General features: G+C 28.1%; 1 protein-coding gene across 2 annotated transcripts in view; it reads left to right on the forward strand.

The window, feature by feature from the left end:
* LOC129988634 (myelin regulatory factor-like) overlaps positions 1 to 22,494 on the forward strand; it is a 330,040-nt gene that overhangs the window by 286,982 nt on the left and 20,564 nt on the right. For both annotated transcript variants that reach the window (XM_056096902.1, XM_056096903.1), the window contains exon 3: positions 17,313 to 17,543. In XM_056096902.1, coding sequence (XP_055952877.1) covers positions 17,313 to 17,543 — 231 coding nt within the window. The remainder of the gene's footprint in view (positions 1 to 17,312; positions 17,544 to 22,494) is intronic.

Here is a 22,494-nt window from a genome sequence, read left to right on the forward strand (position 1 = left end):
ATTTGGTATGGGATTTTGTGACTACAAATGCAATTTTGTGTGAAATTGAGAAAAACATGTCTAAAATACAAATTCGATTTTTTTATATACGATTAATGCATGCCAGAGATGAATCGCCAAATAACTCGCTAAGGAAGACACAATAGATTCAGTAAAATTGCTAAATTCACGCCAGATATTAATGTTTCGTAACTATTTTACACCAATGACATGTAAGTCGTTCTCTAACATAGCAAGTTTATTAAAGATTATACGAGAAAGTTTTGGGAAGATCAATCCCGCTTGTTTACAAACTAGTTTTCTAACAAAAGTCATACCTCATACTAGAAGTTTATATTAAGTACATAATGAGATATGTAAGGATATTTCATTTAGGGAAATATTATTTTATTCAAATTGAAATGAAATATTTTCTCTTTTCCATCCCGTTTTTCTGCTTAAATTTTTAAATATTATTTTAATAATTACTGCGTTTGTATATAAATACGTTTTGGCTTTAATTAGGCTCTGTTAAATTAACCCCTCTGCCCCCCCCAAAAGAAATAATCTGAGTTTAAAAAAAAAGAAATAGCAATTTTATTTTTTGCCTGCTCTCTTCGTTCTATTTTCCATCGAGTGATGCTTTCCATTTTAATGTATTATGGACATTTCTTATTAGAATCATGACCAACTGATTAAAATAGAGAGAGAGATAACCATTCTGAAACGAATTGTAAATTGCATTTTCTGCCTGAATAAAAAACGTGGCAAAATGTTGTTGCCCGGTCTCTTATAAATGGAAAAGCGATGTAGGTGAACTTCAAAAAAATCCGGTAAATGATGTGCCTGCTCTTTGTTGCCCTACCCATCTAATCAAACTGACCGACCTCGTATTCAATTGACGGACAGTTGGACAAAAGTCTGCAAATTTAATCTGTATCTTTCTGCAAAAGATAATGATAGTCCGATGGGAATGTATCAATGTTCAGCGGTTCCGTAATTTAAACTGATGATTGTTGTATTTTGAATTCCATTGTCTGTACGGGCGGATCAGATCTTCTGTGTTTAATTTAAGAAGTCACGATTATTTGCTTTAGATTTGCATGTATATGTAGATCAGATTAAGTAACTTTTTTGGTTATTCAGTTCATGAAGGAATTCAAGAATACTTTTTGTTTTACACGTATTTATTTATACTGTTTTGTTTAATTATTACCGATTGTATCGACGCGAAGATGTTTTTGTTAATGGGTTTTTTCGCTTTGCAAACAAGTCCTGAACGTAATCTTTTAAGGAAACATAAATTAAAATTTAGAGATGCTAGCTTTTAATTAGAATTTTAGCGAAACTATGTTTTAAATTCTGCGCATTGTGTCGTTCAATGTGAGTGTCACATGACATTCAAGCCCGAAAGATTTTCAAAAAATATTTTTAAGAATAAAAGCCGATAACATTGTTTAAAAGAATCTTATTTCGCCCAACTTACCTATCCTTAAAAGACTATTTTTACTTTTAATGATAAACTAAATAAATAAACGCTTTATTTATTCATTCATCATAACACTGTTTCCGCTATACTTACCAATTGAGGTAAAAGTGATTTTAATTTTAAAATTTATATGTTATTGACATTTTACGACTTTGCTGTTTGCATTATTTGCAACAAATTCTTTCGATTCTTCAATTGCTTTTAATAAATGTAGAAACTTAGTCTAATACAAAAAAAAGGTTTTTTTTTCTTTAAATTCATTAAAAAATTATTCAGAAAATAACTTCTTAGCCATTGTTGTGAAGTTATATGAGTCACTAAGGAGCCAAAGCAGTTTAGCCCTCTTATTTGTCATTTCTTTTTATGATTTTTAACGAATTAATTTTCTTTTTTATTGATGGATTTAATTGTTGTTTTTTTTCCTTTGGTTAGTATGTATAATAATTTTTATATATCAATTAATGGCTATTAATGCATCAGGTACGTTAATTTCCCCAATTTTTATTTTCTGGGGTAGCAACAAGACCATTCATTGGCTTCTGAGCTATTCAAATTTAGGTAATCCACTCTAATCGTGGTCCTTATAGTTAATTCTAAACCGCTGGAGATAAGTAATTCTTTCCGTTGAAAAAATATTAAATGACGCGAAGAATTAAATTTTAAATTATATTTTATATTACTTGAGTCAATAAATATATTGATAAAATAATTACAAAAATTGCAGGTTTTACACACTTCACTAGACCTGTTGTCATATTTAATAAAATATTTTTGATACAGTAGCAGTTTAACCCTTTCTAATGCCATGGGAATTATACTTCCCCCCAAATTCATCAATCTTTGTATGAAGTTACATAGATTGGCACACATCCCCCTAAATTTATCAATAAAGCAGAAACCTAGATACTCCAGTTTCTTATCTCACACAAAATGATGCATCTTGATTTGTTGTATAATTATTAATTAATTAATCAAATAATATTTATCTAATAAACTGAATGAATTTCTTTTCTTAAGTCTGTCTCAATTTTGAAATTATTTTCATATACCATTACCAGAAAAAAATGGCCCTTTAAAGGGTTAAATAAAAAAGTTTCTTTTTTCAGCTATTTTAAGCAAACCAAATGCTGTCTTGATCAAATGTCGTCCATTGATTGGCGAATCTTTTTCAAGGCGGCCATTGATATAATATAAAATAATCATATTCAAAGCTTAATGACTTTATTTTGTTTCAGTCATAAAAGATTGGAACTTTTTTGATTTAAATATCTGTATGCCGAGAATATTTTATTAAATACAATTGATAGGACTGAAGTATTGTATAAAAATTAATAATTCGTAATTTGTTCAGAAATACACTCAGTGACTGAACCAGCATAAAATATTATCCCTCCCCCCTCCCTAAGAAAATTAACATTTTAAATATTTCCCAGTTGGAAGTGTACGACTATCTCTGGAGCTTCGAATTCTGTTTTTGATCCACGATTGGAGTTTATGTGCTGTACATATCTAAACCAATTCACGCCAGTTAACTAAAGAAAATATTTGTTGCTTATGGAGAATCTGACAATTATAATTTCTTGAAAATACCTCTAAAATATTCATACTTCAAGATACTCGAGTTATGATTCTTTTATACTCATTCAAATTTAAAATATACTTGGAACCAATATAAAGAGGCCGATATAATTCAATATTTATATCTACATTTATCAAATTAATTCGTAAAAAAATGCAGAATTTGGACTTAACTATTTTTTTGTTTATCATCGCCTCATTTTCTTTCTGAATAAAAAAATATTAATTAAAATGGAATGGAATGTTAGATTTTTCCAGGGTTTTTTTCTGAAATAAAAAAAAGCGCATTTACACTAAGCCATTATTGTCACGCCACTGAAATCACGCATGCATAGAAGGAGAAACAGACGAAATGTCGTCTTGAATTGTCCTGTCATTTGTCCAGTATTTGTCATTGTCCAGGCGACATTTTTCTCCTTTTGCACACGCATGATTTTACTGGCGTCACCACTTTTGTTTAAAGTAAACACTTTTCTTATCTAATTAATGGAATTAATTATTTATAAGTGTAATAGCAAAGAATGAACGAACACAAATGCGATAGAAAATCCTACATACAATTTTAGGTTTTTTAATTTGTTTGGATTTTTCTGGTGCAAGAGCCATGGTTTTGACTAAGCTGCGCCAAACCAAGGTTAAAATCATATCAATGTAAAATAATCAAAAATGGGTTGTGTACCAGATTACTTAAAAGTTTAAACAAGATTTAAATGAATGAATAAAAAATTTTATATAAAAATGTAAAAATTTGAGCATGTGGTGTCTTACTAAGTAAGAAGGATAATGAGTGTTTGAGTTTTGAAAAAAATTGCAGACGCTGACCGTTGAAATTTGGACATTCGGACAGTATATGTTGGACAAAACAGTATATGTTGGACAAATATTTGACAGTCATATTGAGAACCTAGAGTTATTGTTCATTTAGCAACAAGTGAAGATAGGTAAATATAGTATTTCCAATGCGTAAACGGATTAACATTTTGTCTGCTTTTGGATTCGGTTTTTAACAGTTGCACATGAGGTTTAATAACATGTAATTTATTTTTAGTTTCAAGGTCCCACTGAGCCTGGCATTTAGAATAAAGAAGCATTTTAGTGTTCTTTTTAAAGTCGCTCACTGGAATAGATAAAGTCGCTGGAATACTTGCCCTTTTAGCAGCCTTGCCTGCCTCCTCATTGCCCAGAATTCCCAGGAGAGGATATTCAACAGAATAAAATAGTAAAAATCACTAGAAGTCACCTTGTTAAAAATATCTAGAATTTTTTTAAATCAAAGGATAATTGTGAGAATGAAGATAAAATTAATTTTATGATTGTAAAATAATTAGAGTATCGGTATATATAATAAACATTCCCCGATCTATCAGAAATTTTTTCTACTGCATATGAAACTGCTCTTATTTCTGCGTAAAAACTGAACAAAAAGAACTAAGTGTAAAAGAAATGACTGTATCTGGTAAGACAACAATAAAAGAGGCATGCAATTTTAGAAGCCAATGGTTTTCGATTCTCAGTAAAGACTTAAATATCACTTCTTTAGTCTGTGGGGATTTTTGAAATTTTCTTTACAAATATATCAGTTTCTGATACATTTATCATCCACGATTTTATTTAATTACTTCTTGAAATGTTCACAGTTTCGTGTCAGAGGGCAAATTTTTGAATTAATTTTTCGCCACTAAAATAAAATAACTTTTCATTTTTTGCCCTTGAAATATATCACTTCCTTTCCTTCATTGGCCTACATTTCATTATTCTAGCTTGTTACATTGTGGGTGTATGCATACCCGTCCTTGGAATGTTTTCAGTAACTAGGTGGACTGTTTAATTAGGCCTGCGCATTTCTTCTCTCAGTAGTTTTGTTCCATAATATACCCTGTGGGAGTGTTACGTGACGAGTCTTGTCATGATGCCTTTTCATGCCCATTTGGCGTAAGAAAATCGTTCCATCGTGTAAAATTCGACGTTTCATCTGATAAGAAAATAGCACCTCATAAACATACATCCTTTTTCCTTCTACAATAAGTAGGTTTCCAAGCGGAACAGCTGTCTTACCTCTAATGCACTCTGCTGTAACATTGTTTTAACATGCGGAGTTCATAGATGCGCTTTTTCGTTTAAATGACGTTTAAAAAATTTTTATCTTGATATTTATAATAAAAAACTTACAAAAGTCATGATTTTCGATGATAGAACTCGCATTTTTAATTATAATAATGTAAACGTGCTAACTTATAAAAGATTTTGTTCTCTTTTGAATAGTTTAAATATCATTAAAAAAATTTTCCCCTATTAATTTCCACAAATACGTGCGATTATCTTTTATTATTAGGGTGTCCCATAAGTTTCTTTCCTATTTCTAATATGAAATGAATACACATTTACTGTTTAAGATATTATTTATTTTGTTATATAAGAACCCTTTTGCTCTGTTACCTTCTTCCATCTCATAGGAAGCCTCCTTATGCCTTCTTTCCAAAATTGTTGTATTTTGGACAAGAAATAATCCTCTATCTGGAGATTATGCAGGATGCGGTAAAACATTCCAATCAAACTGTAACAGCTTCTCTCTTACGACTAACGCAATATGTGGTCTCGTATTGTCATGATGAAAAACAACGCGTCGTCGGTTCATTAATTCTGGCCGGTTTTTATTTATTTATTTAATTATTTTCTGTTTGCGTTTTCAATTAATCTAGTCAATGTCAGTATTTCGTAAAATTTATTGTTTCACCGTGAGGAAGGAGCTGGTAGAAAATTACGCCTTTCCAATCCCACCAAATGGACAAAAGAACTTTTTTGAAATGTAGTCCCGGCTTTGCGACAGTTTAGAGCTCTGGAACGACTGAAACCAATGATATAGAATGTTTGAAACGAATGATATGTTTGCACAAGCAGAGCCAGATAAGACCATTCATAGCAAGGTGAGAAGGAAACTTTTGGGACACCCTAATATTTGAATAAGTCAACGTATAGTTGATACATTCAAATAATAAATTATTAAAAAATACATTTTTGAAATAAAAATTGTAAGAATTTTCATCTCCAGTCTTATTTGTCACATTGAAAAGAAGACGTTTTTCAAAGTATCTTTTTACTTTTTAGAATTTGATATTCGAATAACAAATTTCCTCATATATATTAAGTTTATCTAATTATTATTTTGAAATTATTTATAAATTATTGAAGATAGGTATCTTCTAGTTGAAAAAAAAAATTCTTAAATAACTCGAATCCCAAAATACTTGTCAACAATCACACTATAGATAGAAACAGTAAAAATATTTAATTCACGCCTAGTGATAATATTCCGTAACGAATGCCAATGTCACTCAAGGCATATTGGGGAGACATTCTGGCTGATTTATTTCCGTTCAGAGCTGATTTTACTTGTTTTCGTTATTTATGAAAACTGGAACTTGTCAAAGCATTTTCATTTCTTCGGAAATTATATATATCGCTTCTTCTGCAATTTTTTTAAGTAAAAATTTTTGTTTATAGATTAAAAAGTAGGTTTTCATTAAATTTTAGGAACGTTAAACGTTCAAAAAAGATTTTTACTACACTTTTAAAAATCAGAGGCGATAAGACAATTTCTTTTTAATCTGATCATTTGTAAACGCTGCTATTATTTTCTATTAAAAATGATTTTAAAAACTTATTTAGAGCATGACTTTGTTCTATCATCAATTTCATGGCAGTCCTGCCAGTTGTATGATGATAGCCATATGAATGCTTTAGTTCTTAGCTTTATAAGATTGCAATTGAAATTACTTAATAGAATAAATCAGTGCAGAGAGAAATTTATTCTTTCCCAGCAATGTTGGATCTTAATTGTTGTTGCTTATATAAAAATCTTGAGTCATGCTGAAAACAAATACAAAATATTTGATCATGCTGAGCTCCTACACCACTATCGACATTTTCAGAAATGTTCTATCTGATATTTTATTTTAATTTTAAGAAAAGTTGAAAAAGATTTTTTATTGTTAATCTTTTAAAAGTTGACTGAATTTTTTTGATATTAATAGTTTTTTTTTTTCTCATTTTTATGATCATTTCTGTGCTTTTGTCAAATTTAAAAAGGCATAATTTTGCAATAGAAGATGTTGTGCAAGTACAGAAATAAATATTAAAATTTAAAAAAATAAATATTTAAAATGAATTTTCAAGAACTTTTTTTCAATAAAAACTATGCATTATTATAAAATAGGTTAAAAATGCTACGCTTAGAAAATACGCAGTTTATGTGTGCATATTTATACAAAGGTGCTTAATTTTTGGGGCTAAGGTGATTAAAAGTACTTAATTTTTGCAGCAGTTTTTCCCTACGCACCCTGTAAAATCGTAATAACAATTCTCATATCGTCTAAAATAATTATAATAATTTTTCATAACTTGGTAAATTTTAGTCGCAAAAGAGTGAATTTTTTTATATGTATTTCAAGAATATTTCATTAAATAGTCTTGGAGAGCTATATAAATGCATGCACAGATAGGCTTAAATAATTAGAAATCACTTTTAATAGTGTTATTAATTATCAGATAAGCTAAAATCGTAATATTAATTCTCATATCGTCTAAAATAATGATAATAAATATTCATAATTTCGTCAATTTTAGTCTCAGAAGGGTGAATTTTTTTAATGTGTTTCAAGAATATTTTATTAAATATTAAGCTGGAAAATAGAATAAAAATTGCAGACTCAATTTTGTAGCAGTATATTTATTAAATGAAACAATATAAAAGATTGTTCATCATGTTTTTTTAGAAAATTTTTCTGGTCAGATATAATATTTATTTTTAATAATTCACAAATTAGCTGTTAGTTCACAATTAGAATGAGGACCTTTTATATAGATTTGTGTGTCTAATGCAATGTTAGAGATAAAAAAAAAATGTTTAAAATGTCATCAAGGGAAACAAAAGTGAAAGTTCATTTCCAAAGTTTCGTATTTACTTCTCTTTAAACAATTAGTTTAACTGGTCCACATAGATATAATTGAAAGTAGATCTTTTTGTTTGCATTTCGTAAATCAGAATTTTATATCCTTATTATTTAGCTTTTGATTTATAAAATATTTGTTTATGTAAAAATCGACATATAATCTTTAATAAATTTTCATCTGTGTTAACTTTTATTGTGGTTATTTTTATAATAATGTTTTTTTAATGAGATCATATTTATCATGCTAAAGCTATAAAATATTTGGATCACTCTTGCGTAGAAAGTTATTTCCTTTAAAATCCTGCCATAGTTGTACTAATGGCATGTGAGTGAATTTTGTTTTAAATTTCTTACTTTATCATAAAACAATATTTAATTATATTTACATTTAATAATTAATAATAATTTAGTTTACTTCATTTTTTTAAAAGAAATGTATGTTTATTCTTGATTCTCATAATAAATGCAGAATTTTGTTTTGCTTTCTGTTCAGTTATTAAAAATTATTCTGTTTTATGCAAATTTATTTATATTTGTCTTTATTTCAAATTTAATTAATATTTCTCAACAATAATATTTTAATAAATGTTTACAAAATAAATAGACGCAATTCTGTAGAGAAAAATTGTTGAAATATAATTTTCAAATGTTGAAAACATTCGTTTGAAATATAATTTTTTATGATATTATTTCATCGACAATACTTTTTAAATCTGGTTAATTACGATAGGAAAATAAAACAAATAATTTCTTAATTCTTTTTGGTTATATAAATAATCAAATGCATGTTTTTATGTCGGTTGATATGAGTACAAGTGTTATTGGATCATTTTGAGTCATCTTCTTTGAATGCTGCCATAATTATTTTATGATTTGATTTGTGTGTGTCTGCTTGAATGTGCATGCTTTCGTTGGTCTTTGACGTTTTCTTCTTTTTTTTTTTTTTTTTTTTTTTTTGCATCATCTCAAAATTCGAAAATTTATCTTTTCAATAATATCTATTTTTTACCATACAGGGTTTTTTTTCCCTTCCTTTTTTTTTTTTTTTTTTTTTTATTGATTTTTCACGAAGATTTTAAAGGTATTTTACTTCAACATATTTCATTGTTAAAGTGTAACTCGAATCATTTCCATTTTTGTTACTTATATTTTATCCTGGTTCTTTTGCAATTTTGATGATCAAGATATGAATATTCGACTTATTTCTCCATGTTCATTAAGTTTATGCATAAGGCATAGTTTTTATAAAATGTTCGAAAATGTGTTACTCTTTCAATTAAAGTTTAACTTCAAGATCAAAAAATAATGAAAAAAAAATTAAGAGCGTTCATTTTTAAATATTGCTGCTATTTCCGTGATAAGAGTGAATATATATATATATACAGGCAGAAAATTTGGCGAGGCATAACACAGTGAATGAAATGGTTTGAGGCTTCTAAAGTCGCACGTGCTACATGTTTAACAAAGTTTGAAATTTAAAGATATTTTTCTGAAGAAGCCATTAAGATCAAGTTACACAAAATATTTCTTTGAAATTCTTAGCAATCATAAATCTAGTCGAATCAAATTGGTCGCCAAAGGCGGCTAATATTTAAAAAGAAAATGAAAATTGCTTTATTGAATTTTATTTGATAGCGAATTCACTGGTTTTTTCGTGATAGAATTGAATCTCTGTTGTTGCGTTCCATCCATTCAGAAATAGCTTTATGTCAGAGAGAAATATTGCTGTTAGAATACAACTGTCTGAAGCTTGAAATTATCGAATATTCGAATTAATTATTATTATAGAAAATCATATTATTGTGTGTTTCTAGAACTTTCGATAGACTGATAATCCTACATTTCTTTATAGGAACATTATTCTATTTTGCATAATATGATCGTTTAATCACAACCATCTGCATTATTTGCTTGTTGTGAGTTTTTCTTGATATCAAAAATACAAATCAGAAAATACACGTACCTATTTATCCGTTTTAACTCAAACACCTCTTAAATTGTGAACAGGTGCGATAAGAAATTTGCACTTTCTATTCTATGAACCTTTCCATAATCAAATGCGCTAATATCAATTTTCAAATTTAATTAATTCTTTAAATACTTGATTAAATTACAAAAAATAAAATAAATTTCTTTTTTTGTGCTCAATGTTTCACCAAAAGGTTTTCCAATAGTTATTGCACGAAAAATAATTTATTAATTATCTGAGAGAGCAAATCATTGTCTTGAAGGAAAGAAAAAAGAGTGATGGAGTTTAACTGCTAATCGAGGGGTCAGACAATATACGAGAAAGCGAACGAAAAGTAGCGAAAGGCTTTACAGGAAAAATTATTTTACTAAATTTAAAGTGTTATAACTACTTGGTATTATTTTTATCACCAGTGGCGCCTAAATAAAATCAGTTTATTATATATAAACTTTAATTGCAAAAAAAAAAAAATCGAAATGTTGTGATGAAATTATGAATAAATAATTTTGTTATTCACATTTTTTTATAATTTTTTAATATGTTTTATTTTGCTTTTAAAAAGAGAATTACGATTCGATTAGTGTTTAGTTTATATCAGTGGTTCTTAACCTTTTTAATCCGCTACCCAAATTTGAGAAATATGTTCATGTCGCGACCCAAAAAAAGTCAAATATTTTTTCATTGCTTTATTTTAGATCGTATTTTTAAAAAATCTTCAATCCTACGATGATGATTTTTTTTAACTTACAAATTTTTTATTTATTTTTTTAATAATAAAGATAAACAAAAGTAATTTTCGATCCAAGGAAAATTTAATTAATAATCAAGTGTTTTTAATAATTTTTATTGACCAAATTAAAATATATTTATAACTTTTTGAAAATAATTGACATTTTAACTTATTCCTAAAAAAAAAGAAATATCAATGCATATGTTAAGTCTTAAATTTTAAATGCAAGTCATACAGTTTTAATGAGAATCTTGTACTTGAATACATTTTCAAAGATCTTCAAACCTCGGTTGAATGCTTGTCAAGGAGCACCTTATATCTATTTCAGGATTTAACTTGTTCCAGTAATTGTTTTTGATTACACACAGAGCCGAAAAACCAGCCTCACACATATATGTTGTTGCAAAGGGCAATAATACTTTTAGGGCTTCTTTAACAATTATTGGCTTTTCGGTTTTTAATTTTAACCAGAAAGCACTTTGTATTTCTATTAATTGTTCTTGAAATTGATTAATATTAACAAATTCCTCATGCAAATCACTTACATCAAAATTAAATGGCATTCAAATATTTGGAGCGCTTCTCTTGTACGCCCTCGCCAGCTTTGTTCCATTTAGTTCTCACCGTTATTATCATCACATGTACTTTTTTTGCTCTCGCTTTTTTAATCAGCTGATATTTTTTGATCTTGTTAATCACATTCATTTTCGATTGTTGATATTTATTCAAGTCGTCATTTCTAAAATGTCTGAAATTTGGTGTATTACTAACTTTTTTGGTTTGACTCAGCGCGACCCAAGAAATATGCTTCGCGACCCAATTTTGGGTCGCGACCCATAGGTTAAGAACCGCTGGTTTATATTAATGCATATGTTGCTGCATATAAAATGGTTGATCCAACAATTTATAAATTATAATTTTGATTCTCAATTTGGTGTACAGTTTATATTTGATTTGTTACCTTACATGAAACCATTGCCAAAAATGCCATCATAAAATCTCTTAATCCGACAATCTGCTTGAATTACTTAATTATTATACATATTTTTATATCAAAAAATGTATTCTACTGACACAAATCGAACAACATATATTTTCTATCCGTATCACTGTTTACTATAGCTATATTGTAATGTTCTCTCCTCGCATTAATTAAAAAGTACTATAAAATGATCATAAATGATTATCTAAAATTTTTATGCCAAAAACAAAAATGACCTTAATTTTTTCTTTTAATTCTGCACGTCCACTTCAATTATTAATTTTTTTGCAAAATCTTGACTTTTACCAGCTGTTATGCTGTCCAAGAAATAAGCTATGTCTTTTTAAAATGGCATATATATATATATATATATATATATATATATATATATATATATATATATATATATATATATATATATATATATATATATATTCAAAATAAATAAATCAATTTTCGTAGGCATGTTGTATATTAATTTATTGACGATGATCAGTGTCTGATTAGAATTATTAACTTTAAAATTAGCGATTTGACAGATTGCGCATAATCAACCGACAACAGTTAAATGTTCAATAAGTGTCGCCTTCTTGTTTTAATATTTCTTTTTACACACTCTGGCTTACATCCTCATATTCTGCCGAAATAAATATAGTTCCTGCGATAAAATAATTCTTATGTGTCAATTCAGCACGCTTATCCTTGTGAACATACATGCATATACTTATATATCATTCATGTTACATTAGAAATGGAAATGTATGCTAAATTTAGCCTTTGAAAGGCAGCATGTTCCTTGGTAAACTCGCCTGTGATATTTGCTGTTGTGTTGACAGGCTGATAATTTCCCTGTCACGATGTCTGAAAATAAAGTTGTGATGAGAGAGATAAGCTGGCGCTGGTTGGCGAGTTTAATTTGCTTGATTTTGATTTTTTTTATAAACAAATTCAACTCTAAGTTGAAAATGGAAATCTTTCAAACTCTCTGTAACTACTGTCGCAATCGGAATACTTTTTTCAGGTATTTTGGAAGCGAAATTAAAGTTGTCGAGTCAGTGAACTTTTTGTGGACTGTAACAATTTTTGCAATTGCTGTTATTGTTAAAGAATGATATTGTGAAATGAGTATCTGTGTAATTATTGAAAAGGGCATGAGATAAAAACCTACGACTCTTGGTGCATATTGTTATGTAAAGTCAGAAGCTCCAGTTACAGAAATATAATATAATATCTGAAAATAATAAACACTGAAGAGATTCTTCAAAGATTTTTGAATTTTTTTTTCAAAAATTTAAATAATTAAAATACTGATTTTTGGATTTTATCATCTGACATTTTTCACGATTCGCAAAGCATCATTTACTTCCTTAAGATCATCAAAGCTGTTGTAATAAGTTAAAGTACTACTCGTTCAACTTTTTGATCGATACATCTCAATTATCAAATACCAAATATTTACAGGAACTTTGGATCTCATCCTAATTTCTATGTTGCATTTTCCCTTTCGATTATCTAAACTCAGATTAAATACCGCCTCATTCCAATTTCTATTTTTTTTTTTTTTTTTTTTTTTTTGTTACTGTTGTGTGTGTGTGTGTGTGTGCTTGCGCGGGCGTGTGTGTGTCGAAATTTTATAGTGTAAAATAAAAATTTCATTTCAGAAGTTTTAATGGTAAACCTTTGAGAAGGCTTCTATTTTGGTACTCTACATATAATAAAGATTTGTCTACAATTTTTAAGTCTTTAACTACCTAATATTTTTATTGTAAGTTTATTGAAACGTTACCATTCATTCTGATTTGTATTTATTTTTGAAGGAACCCTATTCATTGTTCGTGTATTTGACGCTCTTTACATGCTCATGCAGAGGGCAGGCAGAGCTATTTATTTAGCACAAATATATTTTGTGAAGTAAAAGTGTTCACCTCGATTTTTTTTTAGATCTTATATTAATAAAAAAAAAAAAATGTGGAAAAATAAATCGAAATTTTAGTAGTACTGTTACACCAAAATTATTTTTACACCATTTTAAAATTTTTAAAAAAAATTTCATTATTCCAATCGACCATAAAAAAATATTTAAATTTTGACAATTATTTAAAAAAATAATTTGTTAAATGTGACAGCACTTTTTATTATATCAATGACAATTGAACCACCTCCATTTTTTTTATTAAAATATTTAATCCCTCGTTTTTCTGCCTTAACCCAAAAAGATAAGGATTAAAGATCCTTTTGTATGTTCGTTTTCTTATTCTTTTACAATGTCACTATAAATGTTTACCTCTTCTTTTTATTTCATTATATTTTTTTGTGGAATCTATGAGCAAAATCCTCTAAAGCCTTAAATAATATATCCAATATACTGAAAAATTTCATTTATTCTTCTTTATCAGCATTTTTCAATCTAATTAGCATACTATTAGGGATGTTCATACAATATATTTGAAATGTTTCACGCCATTTTAATGATCGGTTCAAATGCGCAGCTTATGTAAGTAAATGAAATGACCGCATTGTACAACGTTTAATAAGATGTTAGACGCTGTGGATGATTACACTTGCATGCAAATGTAACTCTACTCCATTAGAGAGATTCGTGTACACAGCAAACATGCCAGCTAAATAACACGGTTTAAATACCTAATATAATTGGATGGGATCATCAATATCAAATTATATATTAGAGACTTATTGAAATTAATCATAACCAATACTTCCGTCGAACCTGGTGGTCGCCAAAGGGGGCTTGAATTTAATAACTTTATCTGCCATCATTTTTTTTTTCAAAAATGGCCTTAAGTGTATGTACAAATTATATGATCAAGACCAGCCTGTTGGCTATTGGACCAATTGTTCCTAATTGGGTACCGCACTTGAGTTGCGTTGCAGCCGGTAATTCAACTGTTGACTCTGGACTCATTTGAGTGGAATTTCTATTGGATAGAGCAGAACAAATGCCCTGCTCGCATTTTCAGACTTGCAAAAGTGAGCTTAAGAATTTAAGAGCTACTTTTTTGCTTAGTAGTATGTAAAATATACGAAAGAAAAGTATTGCAACCCTCAATTATTTCAACCTAAAGAAGTTGACGAAACTTCATATTTCAGATCTTCGTCAGCCAAAAATATATAAAACTAAACTAGTCCAATGTGATAAATCAAACACAGCGTATGAAATTTAGTTTGTAACCATAGCACCAAAACTGCAGATATCGATCACATTTTAAATGGAATCTGTCCATTAGCGTATGTGCTTGATAATTCAAAAACGATAAAAGCTAGGAAGATTAAATTTAGTGCATGTTTTTTTCATAATTGTGATCATCATCATAATTATTTATCTGTATCATAGTCTGAACCAAATTCATGAAGGGGTTTACTACCTGTCGGCCCGTTTGTCAGTGGGTATGTAAAAATTATAATTTAAAAAATGTGGCATCTTCTGTAATTAAAATCCGTTATATGTTTTTGTCATTAAAATTCTTGTATTGCATAAAATTTTGGATTTAATTTTCTATTGGGGAAAAAGAATTGTTATACGCTTACTTCATTATACTATGAAATTTATAATACGTCATATTGTGTAAATATACCAGAAAATCAAAAGGAGGAAATTATTTTTTTTAATTCCAAATCTTTAGATTCTTGAAACATTAAAAAAAAAATGTTGTCATTCTTTTTTTTTAAACAGACCCAGGTTCCCCATGTAAATGATTAAGTTTCATTAAATATTTTTTTCACAAATATAATGTATATAAAAAATATTTATGTTTTCATTAAATATTTTTTTCCTTATACTAATGTGCCCATTTTGTTAGCAATAATTTCTATTACTTTTATTCTTTTAAAATTAGTTCTCTCTCTCTCTCTCTCTTTCGCTCATTTTTTCACAAAGACTTGATTGCTAGTTATTCTTTCTTCAGTCATGCCGAAAGAAAATGAAAAAAGAAAGAAGGGGGACTCAAATTCCTCAAAAAAAAGAAGGACGTCAGAATATCGAAATTCTCGACCTTTTCTGCTTAACAAAAGTATTCCATAAATATATAAATGCAATTAGGATGAATATTCTGTGGTTCCCACTCATTGAGGTCATTTTACAGTCCAGTTCCTCCACACACAGAAACGGCCGTGACTTCGCTAATCTAATTAAGCGAAGAAGAAAAAACTTATCGATATTTTAGATCGCCTATTACGCCAGCCGTGGAAATTTATTATTTCAATCAAATCTCTCTGATAACAAAACATTTCAACGGAGTATTTATGTTGAAGCCAAGGGAGAAAAGAAAAGAAATGATTCATTGTTTTCTACGTTCTCACTAATATTCAATACTGTCTTGAGAGAAATCATTTGCTGGAATGAATTGTTTCTTAAAAATTTGCTTCGCTTTTACTTTGCATTCTAGTTTAAATTAAATCTAATTTTGATTGTAGAGCCTGTCCATTTTCTCACTGTGTTATAAGACAGTTTCGACCGTTTATTGTTGTTGAATCAAGTTTTATATGCAAATTTGATTTTAATTCATTCTCCTACGCAGTCTTTTTGAACAGAATTTTGATTATGTACAATGAATTACTTCTCACGCCATTTTCTCTCCAGGTTAATTATGTATTTATATATTCAAAATTAACTAGAATGTTTTTCTTTCGTTTGCTGGAAGTGTTCATGTGCTAAATGATTAAAACTCATTTTATATCTTATCAGGAGGAAAACAGCAATATAAATATTATTTGAATGGTAATGACTCTTTATAGTGGTGAAATGGATAATAAATATGTGTTTAAAGATAAGACAAGATACAATTTTAAAAACTTTTATGTGTAAATTATTTAAATGAATGCGTTTTAAAACAAAAGCTATTCAATTTTGCTATGATAACGATGGGTTTTATTTTTCTCCTTAAATTTCAAAAACATCTAAATTTTTATATATTTTCAAATAATTCAAACGTGATGGAAATATAGCTTTGAAAATTAACTGACATCTAATTTACAAACCAACTCAAATTTTTTGTTAATTGAAATAAATAGAAACTTTTATTTTAGTATGATAAAGTTTATAGAATGGCGTACCTATTTTATATTCGTCATTTGACATGCATTGTTAAAAGTCTTGCGAAATTATCTTAAGGGCATGCCATTGAAGAAGACTTGACAGGGAGTTTCTTTTTAAGAAGTACGTGCGTACTGTGGAAGACTTTCTCAAAATTTTGATTACATTTTTAATTGAAACTTATCTTACTTGAAATTTGATTGAATAACTTCGGAGTATATTATCAAATTTAAAGAATTAACTTTTCAGTGATATCAGCTTAATTTCCATACAACATTGTTCCAATTTTACGAAATTTTTCAAATTATTTTATATTTGTCCTCGCTATTTTTCATAATTTTAAAACTCCATTTATATGATGGCGCGTTGCAATAATTTTAAATACATTTTTGTATGCACATTATTATTTCTAAAATTAAGAGTACATTTTCAAAAACAGAATAAAGATAACGAAAATGGAATTATCATGCTTGAGGCCAGAAATGCGAATCTCCTTTAATTTTTACTAATGGTTTTCAGTTTCATTCATTTTATCTATAAAAAATACTGCAATATTTTAATAATACCTTTTTTCTTCTTTTTATAGCTATTTTCAAAATGAATTAGTTGGCAGCGATCTGAAGATATGTGAATATCCAACTAAATCTCAGAAAACAGTAGCTGCTTTGAATGCAAATTTCACTCGCCTCGCCAGCAACCATTGCCCCAATGGAAATCAAACCATTCAACCTTTGATCATCGGAAGTCTACCCAGTAGGGAGATAAATTCCATACCACGACTAAATCATTCTGTTTATAAAGCAAATCAGAACATCAAGTAAGTACATGATAATTTTATAAATACCAGCCATCTTTGGCGACCAGTTTGTTTGTTCGCCGAGATTATTGGATTTTTAGGATGTTAATTATTTACATGGCATGCATTTCTTAAAAAAAAATATTTCATCTTGTAATTTGATATGACTAAAACACATTAGTTCAATTAAAGTAGTTTACTACAAATTACAAATTGTATATGTTACGAAATAAAAGTGGAAATGAGAATCCTATTACTGATTTAATGATTGGCAAAAGCATGTGTTTGAATTCTACTATAGCATTTAAAAACATTGTTTCAGATAGGGTATCAAATTGAATTAAAAATATTTTAACATTAAGTGGAAAAATTTTACGGAGATGGAATATATATAATTTAAAAGGTAATTTTGTTTAGTTTTAAGGTAATACAAAAAGCATATTTTATATGATAATTGTTTTGGAAAAAATCAAGAGAACATCAATTTTCGTAAGCAAGTTATAGTGATTACTGTTCGATTTAAGATTTTTAAACGGGTGCCAAAATTGAAAAATTTCCATGCAATTTCTCGCCATATATAATCGTTTGGAATTTTTTATTGCAACTTTAAAAACCGTTTATGAGCAATTTTGGTATACATCTAAATTTAGATCTTCCAAACCGTATGTTATTCTGAAGTCTTACCACGATTACCTATCAGGTGACGGTTAAGCCTATTTTTGCGCTTGATTCAATTTCTGGTTTGAAGCCTGCTTCTTTTATATCTTCTTTCCTCTGACTGAATGTCGTCTTTGGTGACACGTAGTATCTCCAGAACACATCTAATAAAATTTTGCAGTTCCATTAATTAGCTAAGCGAAGTTTTTGATTCAGTACAGCTGTAAAAATGTTCATTAAATGATGCAATCTGAAATTTGTATGAAGTCTTGTTTATATTTGACTGTTGCCATTCGACAATTAGTAATAAGCTCGATTTCTGTGCCACGTACGTTAGGGTTTTATATATAGATATATTATGGTTGGTAAATAATGCCAGTTTCTTCATTGATGAATAATTATGATTGCCTCCAAAAATGTCTGAAATTTATGTTGCTGTGTAATTAACCCACTTAATCCAGCGCAAATATATCCTGGTTCTGACCAGTTGGTGGATTTGACATAAGAATTGTATATTATCAAAATAATCTGTGTAGATTAGAATTCATCTAGTCAAGGCTACGCATACAATGGTGGCCAAAATTGTGGACACTTTTGAAAATCTTTGTTTCCTAACTTTGTTTACTTATAGAAATGTTACATTCCTCAAAAGGCAAACTATTACACATCATTTTAAAGATAATTTAATGCTGATTTCAATACAAAAAGCAAAATTCAAATATTCGCAAAACAAAAAAATTATACTTACTTTAATCTAAAAAACAAACACAATGATGAAGTGGATTGTTATTTCTAACTTTCCTGACTTTTTACATGTAATCAAGTTACAAGTAAGAAATTTTGTTAAACTTTTTAATATTTAGCACGAAATTTTGTAAATATTTCTTAAATTTAGTCAAGAAGCAATGACATCAGATTAAAGAATAGATTGGACACCTAGAAAGAGAACTATGATTATTGTATTACAAGAATATGGTCTTTCCTATTCTGAAATTGCAAGACAGATGTGTGGCTCAGTGACTATGTAAATGTACGAAAAGAATAGAAAATGAATATCGTAATCGATTTGCTATTGGAAACGAATAAGCCTTCAGTTTTGAAATACCTTTCTTTCTTCCGTTTTAACCCGGTTGTCTTATTGTCGAACAAATAATTTTATATATACTTAGGTTTCCTCTTTTTTTTATGTTTATTTATTTATTGTAATCAATTCGATATTCGAAACTTTCTGTTTCGAACATATTCGAAGTCGAATAAGAGCATTTTTTATCCCAACAATCTGTGTAATCGGATCACTTTTATTTTGATATAAAAAAATCTAGTTAAAATCTGCATAAAAAAATTAGTCACATCGCAATTGTCATAAATTAAGCATGCGTTGCTTGGTTTATGTGTCACTAAAGTTAATTAAAAGTGAATATTAATTTCAGCTGTTGAAAGAAAACATTAGTGATGTCCTTTAGGCAACAAAATTAATATTAATAAAAAGATAATTCATTAGTAAGTAAATGGAAGTAATTAATATTGAAGAAATGCATAACAAGGAGTCAATTAATTATTAAGTTATTAATAATACATAATGAAAGTCCTTTCAGCAATTAAATTATAAACTAGCCGAATTTGGCGACCAGCTTGTTCGCCCAAATTATTGATTTATTTAAGCTGTTAGAGGATTAATATAGAATGCATACTTTAAAAGGTCGCCCTGTTATTGATACAACATAAAACCCTGAATTTAATTGACTTAATCAGCTAAAAAAATTTTACGAAAAAAAAAACGGAAGTGAAAACGATATTTCGGAATTAATAACCAAGGAAAGCATTTTTCTTTTAATTTCAAATTTAACTTTGGCAAAAGAAAGCGATTGAATATTTTTGAATTTCATAATAACATTAAGAACATTAGATTGTCTATTAAGTTAAATTTTAAAAAATAAAAATAAAGAAAATAATTCTACAGAAATAAAATAGATATCATTAAAAAGATATTTTTTGAGTTTTAAGATAATGCAAAAATAATTTTTGTGTGATTATAATTTTGGAAGATATAATCATCAGTTGCCATGGCAAATTTATCTGGCGACATTTGGCGATACCCATCTGGTGACGTTAAACCTATTTTCGTGCTCGATTAAATTTTCTTTTGACACCTATATATCATGATTTCATTTGCATCTTCTTTCCTCTAACTGGAGTTTCTGATGCCCCTCACCAGAGTGTTTCTAATAACAGTTTACAGCTCCATTAATTAACGAAGCGTTAAATTAAATGCAACTAGAAAAATATACAATGAAGCAATCTAAACCGTTCGTATAATGATATGTTTACATTTAACTGTTGCCAATCGATAATGACTAATAAAGACATTATGTGAATGCCATCTTAGATATATATAAAAAATTGTTGAAATATGGGTAAACGCGTAGAAAGGTAAAGTGAAGCAAAAATTACAATATTCTAAAGTTTGGTAATTCGTAGACGATCTCTAGACATTGCTTTTCAATTTTAATTATAAATAATTCTCGCTCTCTTAAAATCATTGGCGGAGAGGGGCAATTCATATATATTTTTCCCGAAGTAACTAATTTTAATTACACCACTTTGGTAACTAATATACAGGCTTTTTCGTTTTAATATTGATTTTATTTTTTTCCATTCCAATCCAGAAGGCTGAAAAAAATGTTTCGTGTTTGGAATTAAATCATTTTTGCGTCACATCAAATTAGAAATAAGGATAAATAATTTAATTAAATATAATAATGCATCAGAAAATTCTCTGATTCTGATTGTTTATGTTCACACGCGAAAATTATCGTTTGCAAAGATTTATTAGTTAATATATAATGTTATGTTATTTAGTCAACAAAACTTATTTAATGAATGTTTCTTATTTAATGAAATATTTTCTTTAACGTTTTATCGTTAACATTTTATTTTTAAAGTTCAAGGACTTTTATGATATATCGATGAAAATTAATTCCAATACGTTGCTTATATTCATATTTTCTTTAATTGTTGATTTTTTTTTTACTACATTATTCTTTTCAGGATTGAGTTATTTAAAAATCATGATATGCCATAATAATTTGGTTTACTTTTTTAACTATAATTTTCATTTAAATTTATAATGTTGATTAAAATTTATTGTACCCTCACAAAAACCATTTGTAATTAATAAACTCTCTTTTAAAACCGATTTTTAAATCGACTTCAACAAATTCATAAATTCACGATTTCATTTTGAATTTATTTATTCATTTAGAATCGGAAAAATACTGAAACTAATAGGAAACAAAAAAACTGTGAATGGACTTCCAGGAAGTTGAAAATAAAAAACGAGTAATCGAATTCGTAGAATTTTTCAAACTATATCCGTGTTTTTTTTTATCCCCTGTTATTTTAAAAATAGTATAGATGATCTTGACTTTTTATATTCTGAAAATGAAGCCAATCTGTCTCTCAAAAAGAAAAGAAAAAAAATCTTCATTATTATTGAATTTGCATTTGTACATCCAATTTCTTTAAGTTACGAATTATTTTTCTGTTTTGAAAGTATTATAATATTTTTGCAAAAATTATTACATAATTTATTTTTTTTTTTGAATTATTTTCTTTGTATTTCTTCTATTCTCTAATTTTTTTCCCAATCCAAAAACAAAGTATTATGTGTCTTCTATATTTATTCTAATTTATGCAAGCTTTTACGTTTGAGTCATTATTTTTTACTTTTTCGTGTAAACTGTATAAAAAAGGAAGTATTGTAATCTTTAAAAAATTCGACGAGATTTTGACGCATCTCTAAGTTTCAGGCATTAAATTCGAAAAATATATTTTTTGAAATTACATCAGTGTGTTTATCTCTTAATTCAAAAACTCTTTAAACTAGACAGGTTGAATTTGTTTTCGTAGTCTTAACACCCAATTCGTAAATTTCTGCCAGATTTTGAGCAAAGTCCATTTAGAGGAAGTATGCTTGTGTGTCCTCTGAAGTATTGTCTGTCCGAATGAAAATAAATACAATCACTACGAAATTTTAAAAATTAGATATATAATTTTGTATACAGTTTTGTATCTAAAATATAGATTCTTTTTAAATTTTGCCAAATCTGTCAAAGGATTGATCTTTTGTCGATCTATACATTCGGATGAATTTAAACTTGATAACTCAAACACGCTGTAAATTAGATAAATGAAATTCGGTATTTAATCTTATTACTACAATTGTAATTTTTGTATTGAAGTTTGGTGAGGGTCGACAAAAAGGGCTCGGTTTTATTCACTGTACAATGAGACACTCATTGCATCTCGTGCATCT

This window comes from Argiope bruennichi, chromosome 10 (genome assembly GCF_947563725.1).
Source record: "Argiope bruennichi chromosome 10, qqArgBrue1.1, whole genome shotgun sequence".
Classification (NCBI taxonomy): Eukaryota; Metazoa; Arthropoda; class Arachnida; order Araneae; family Araneidae; genus Argiope; species Argiope bruennichi.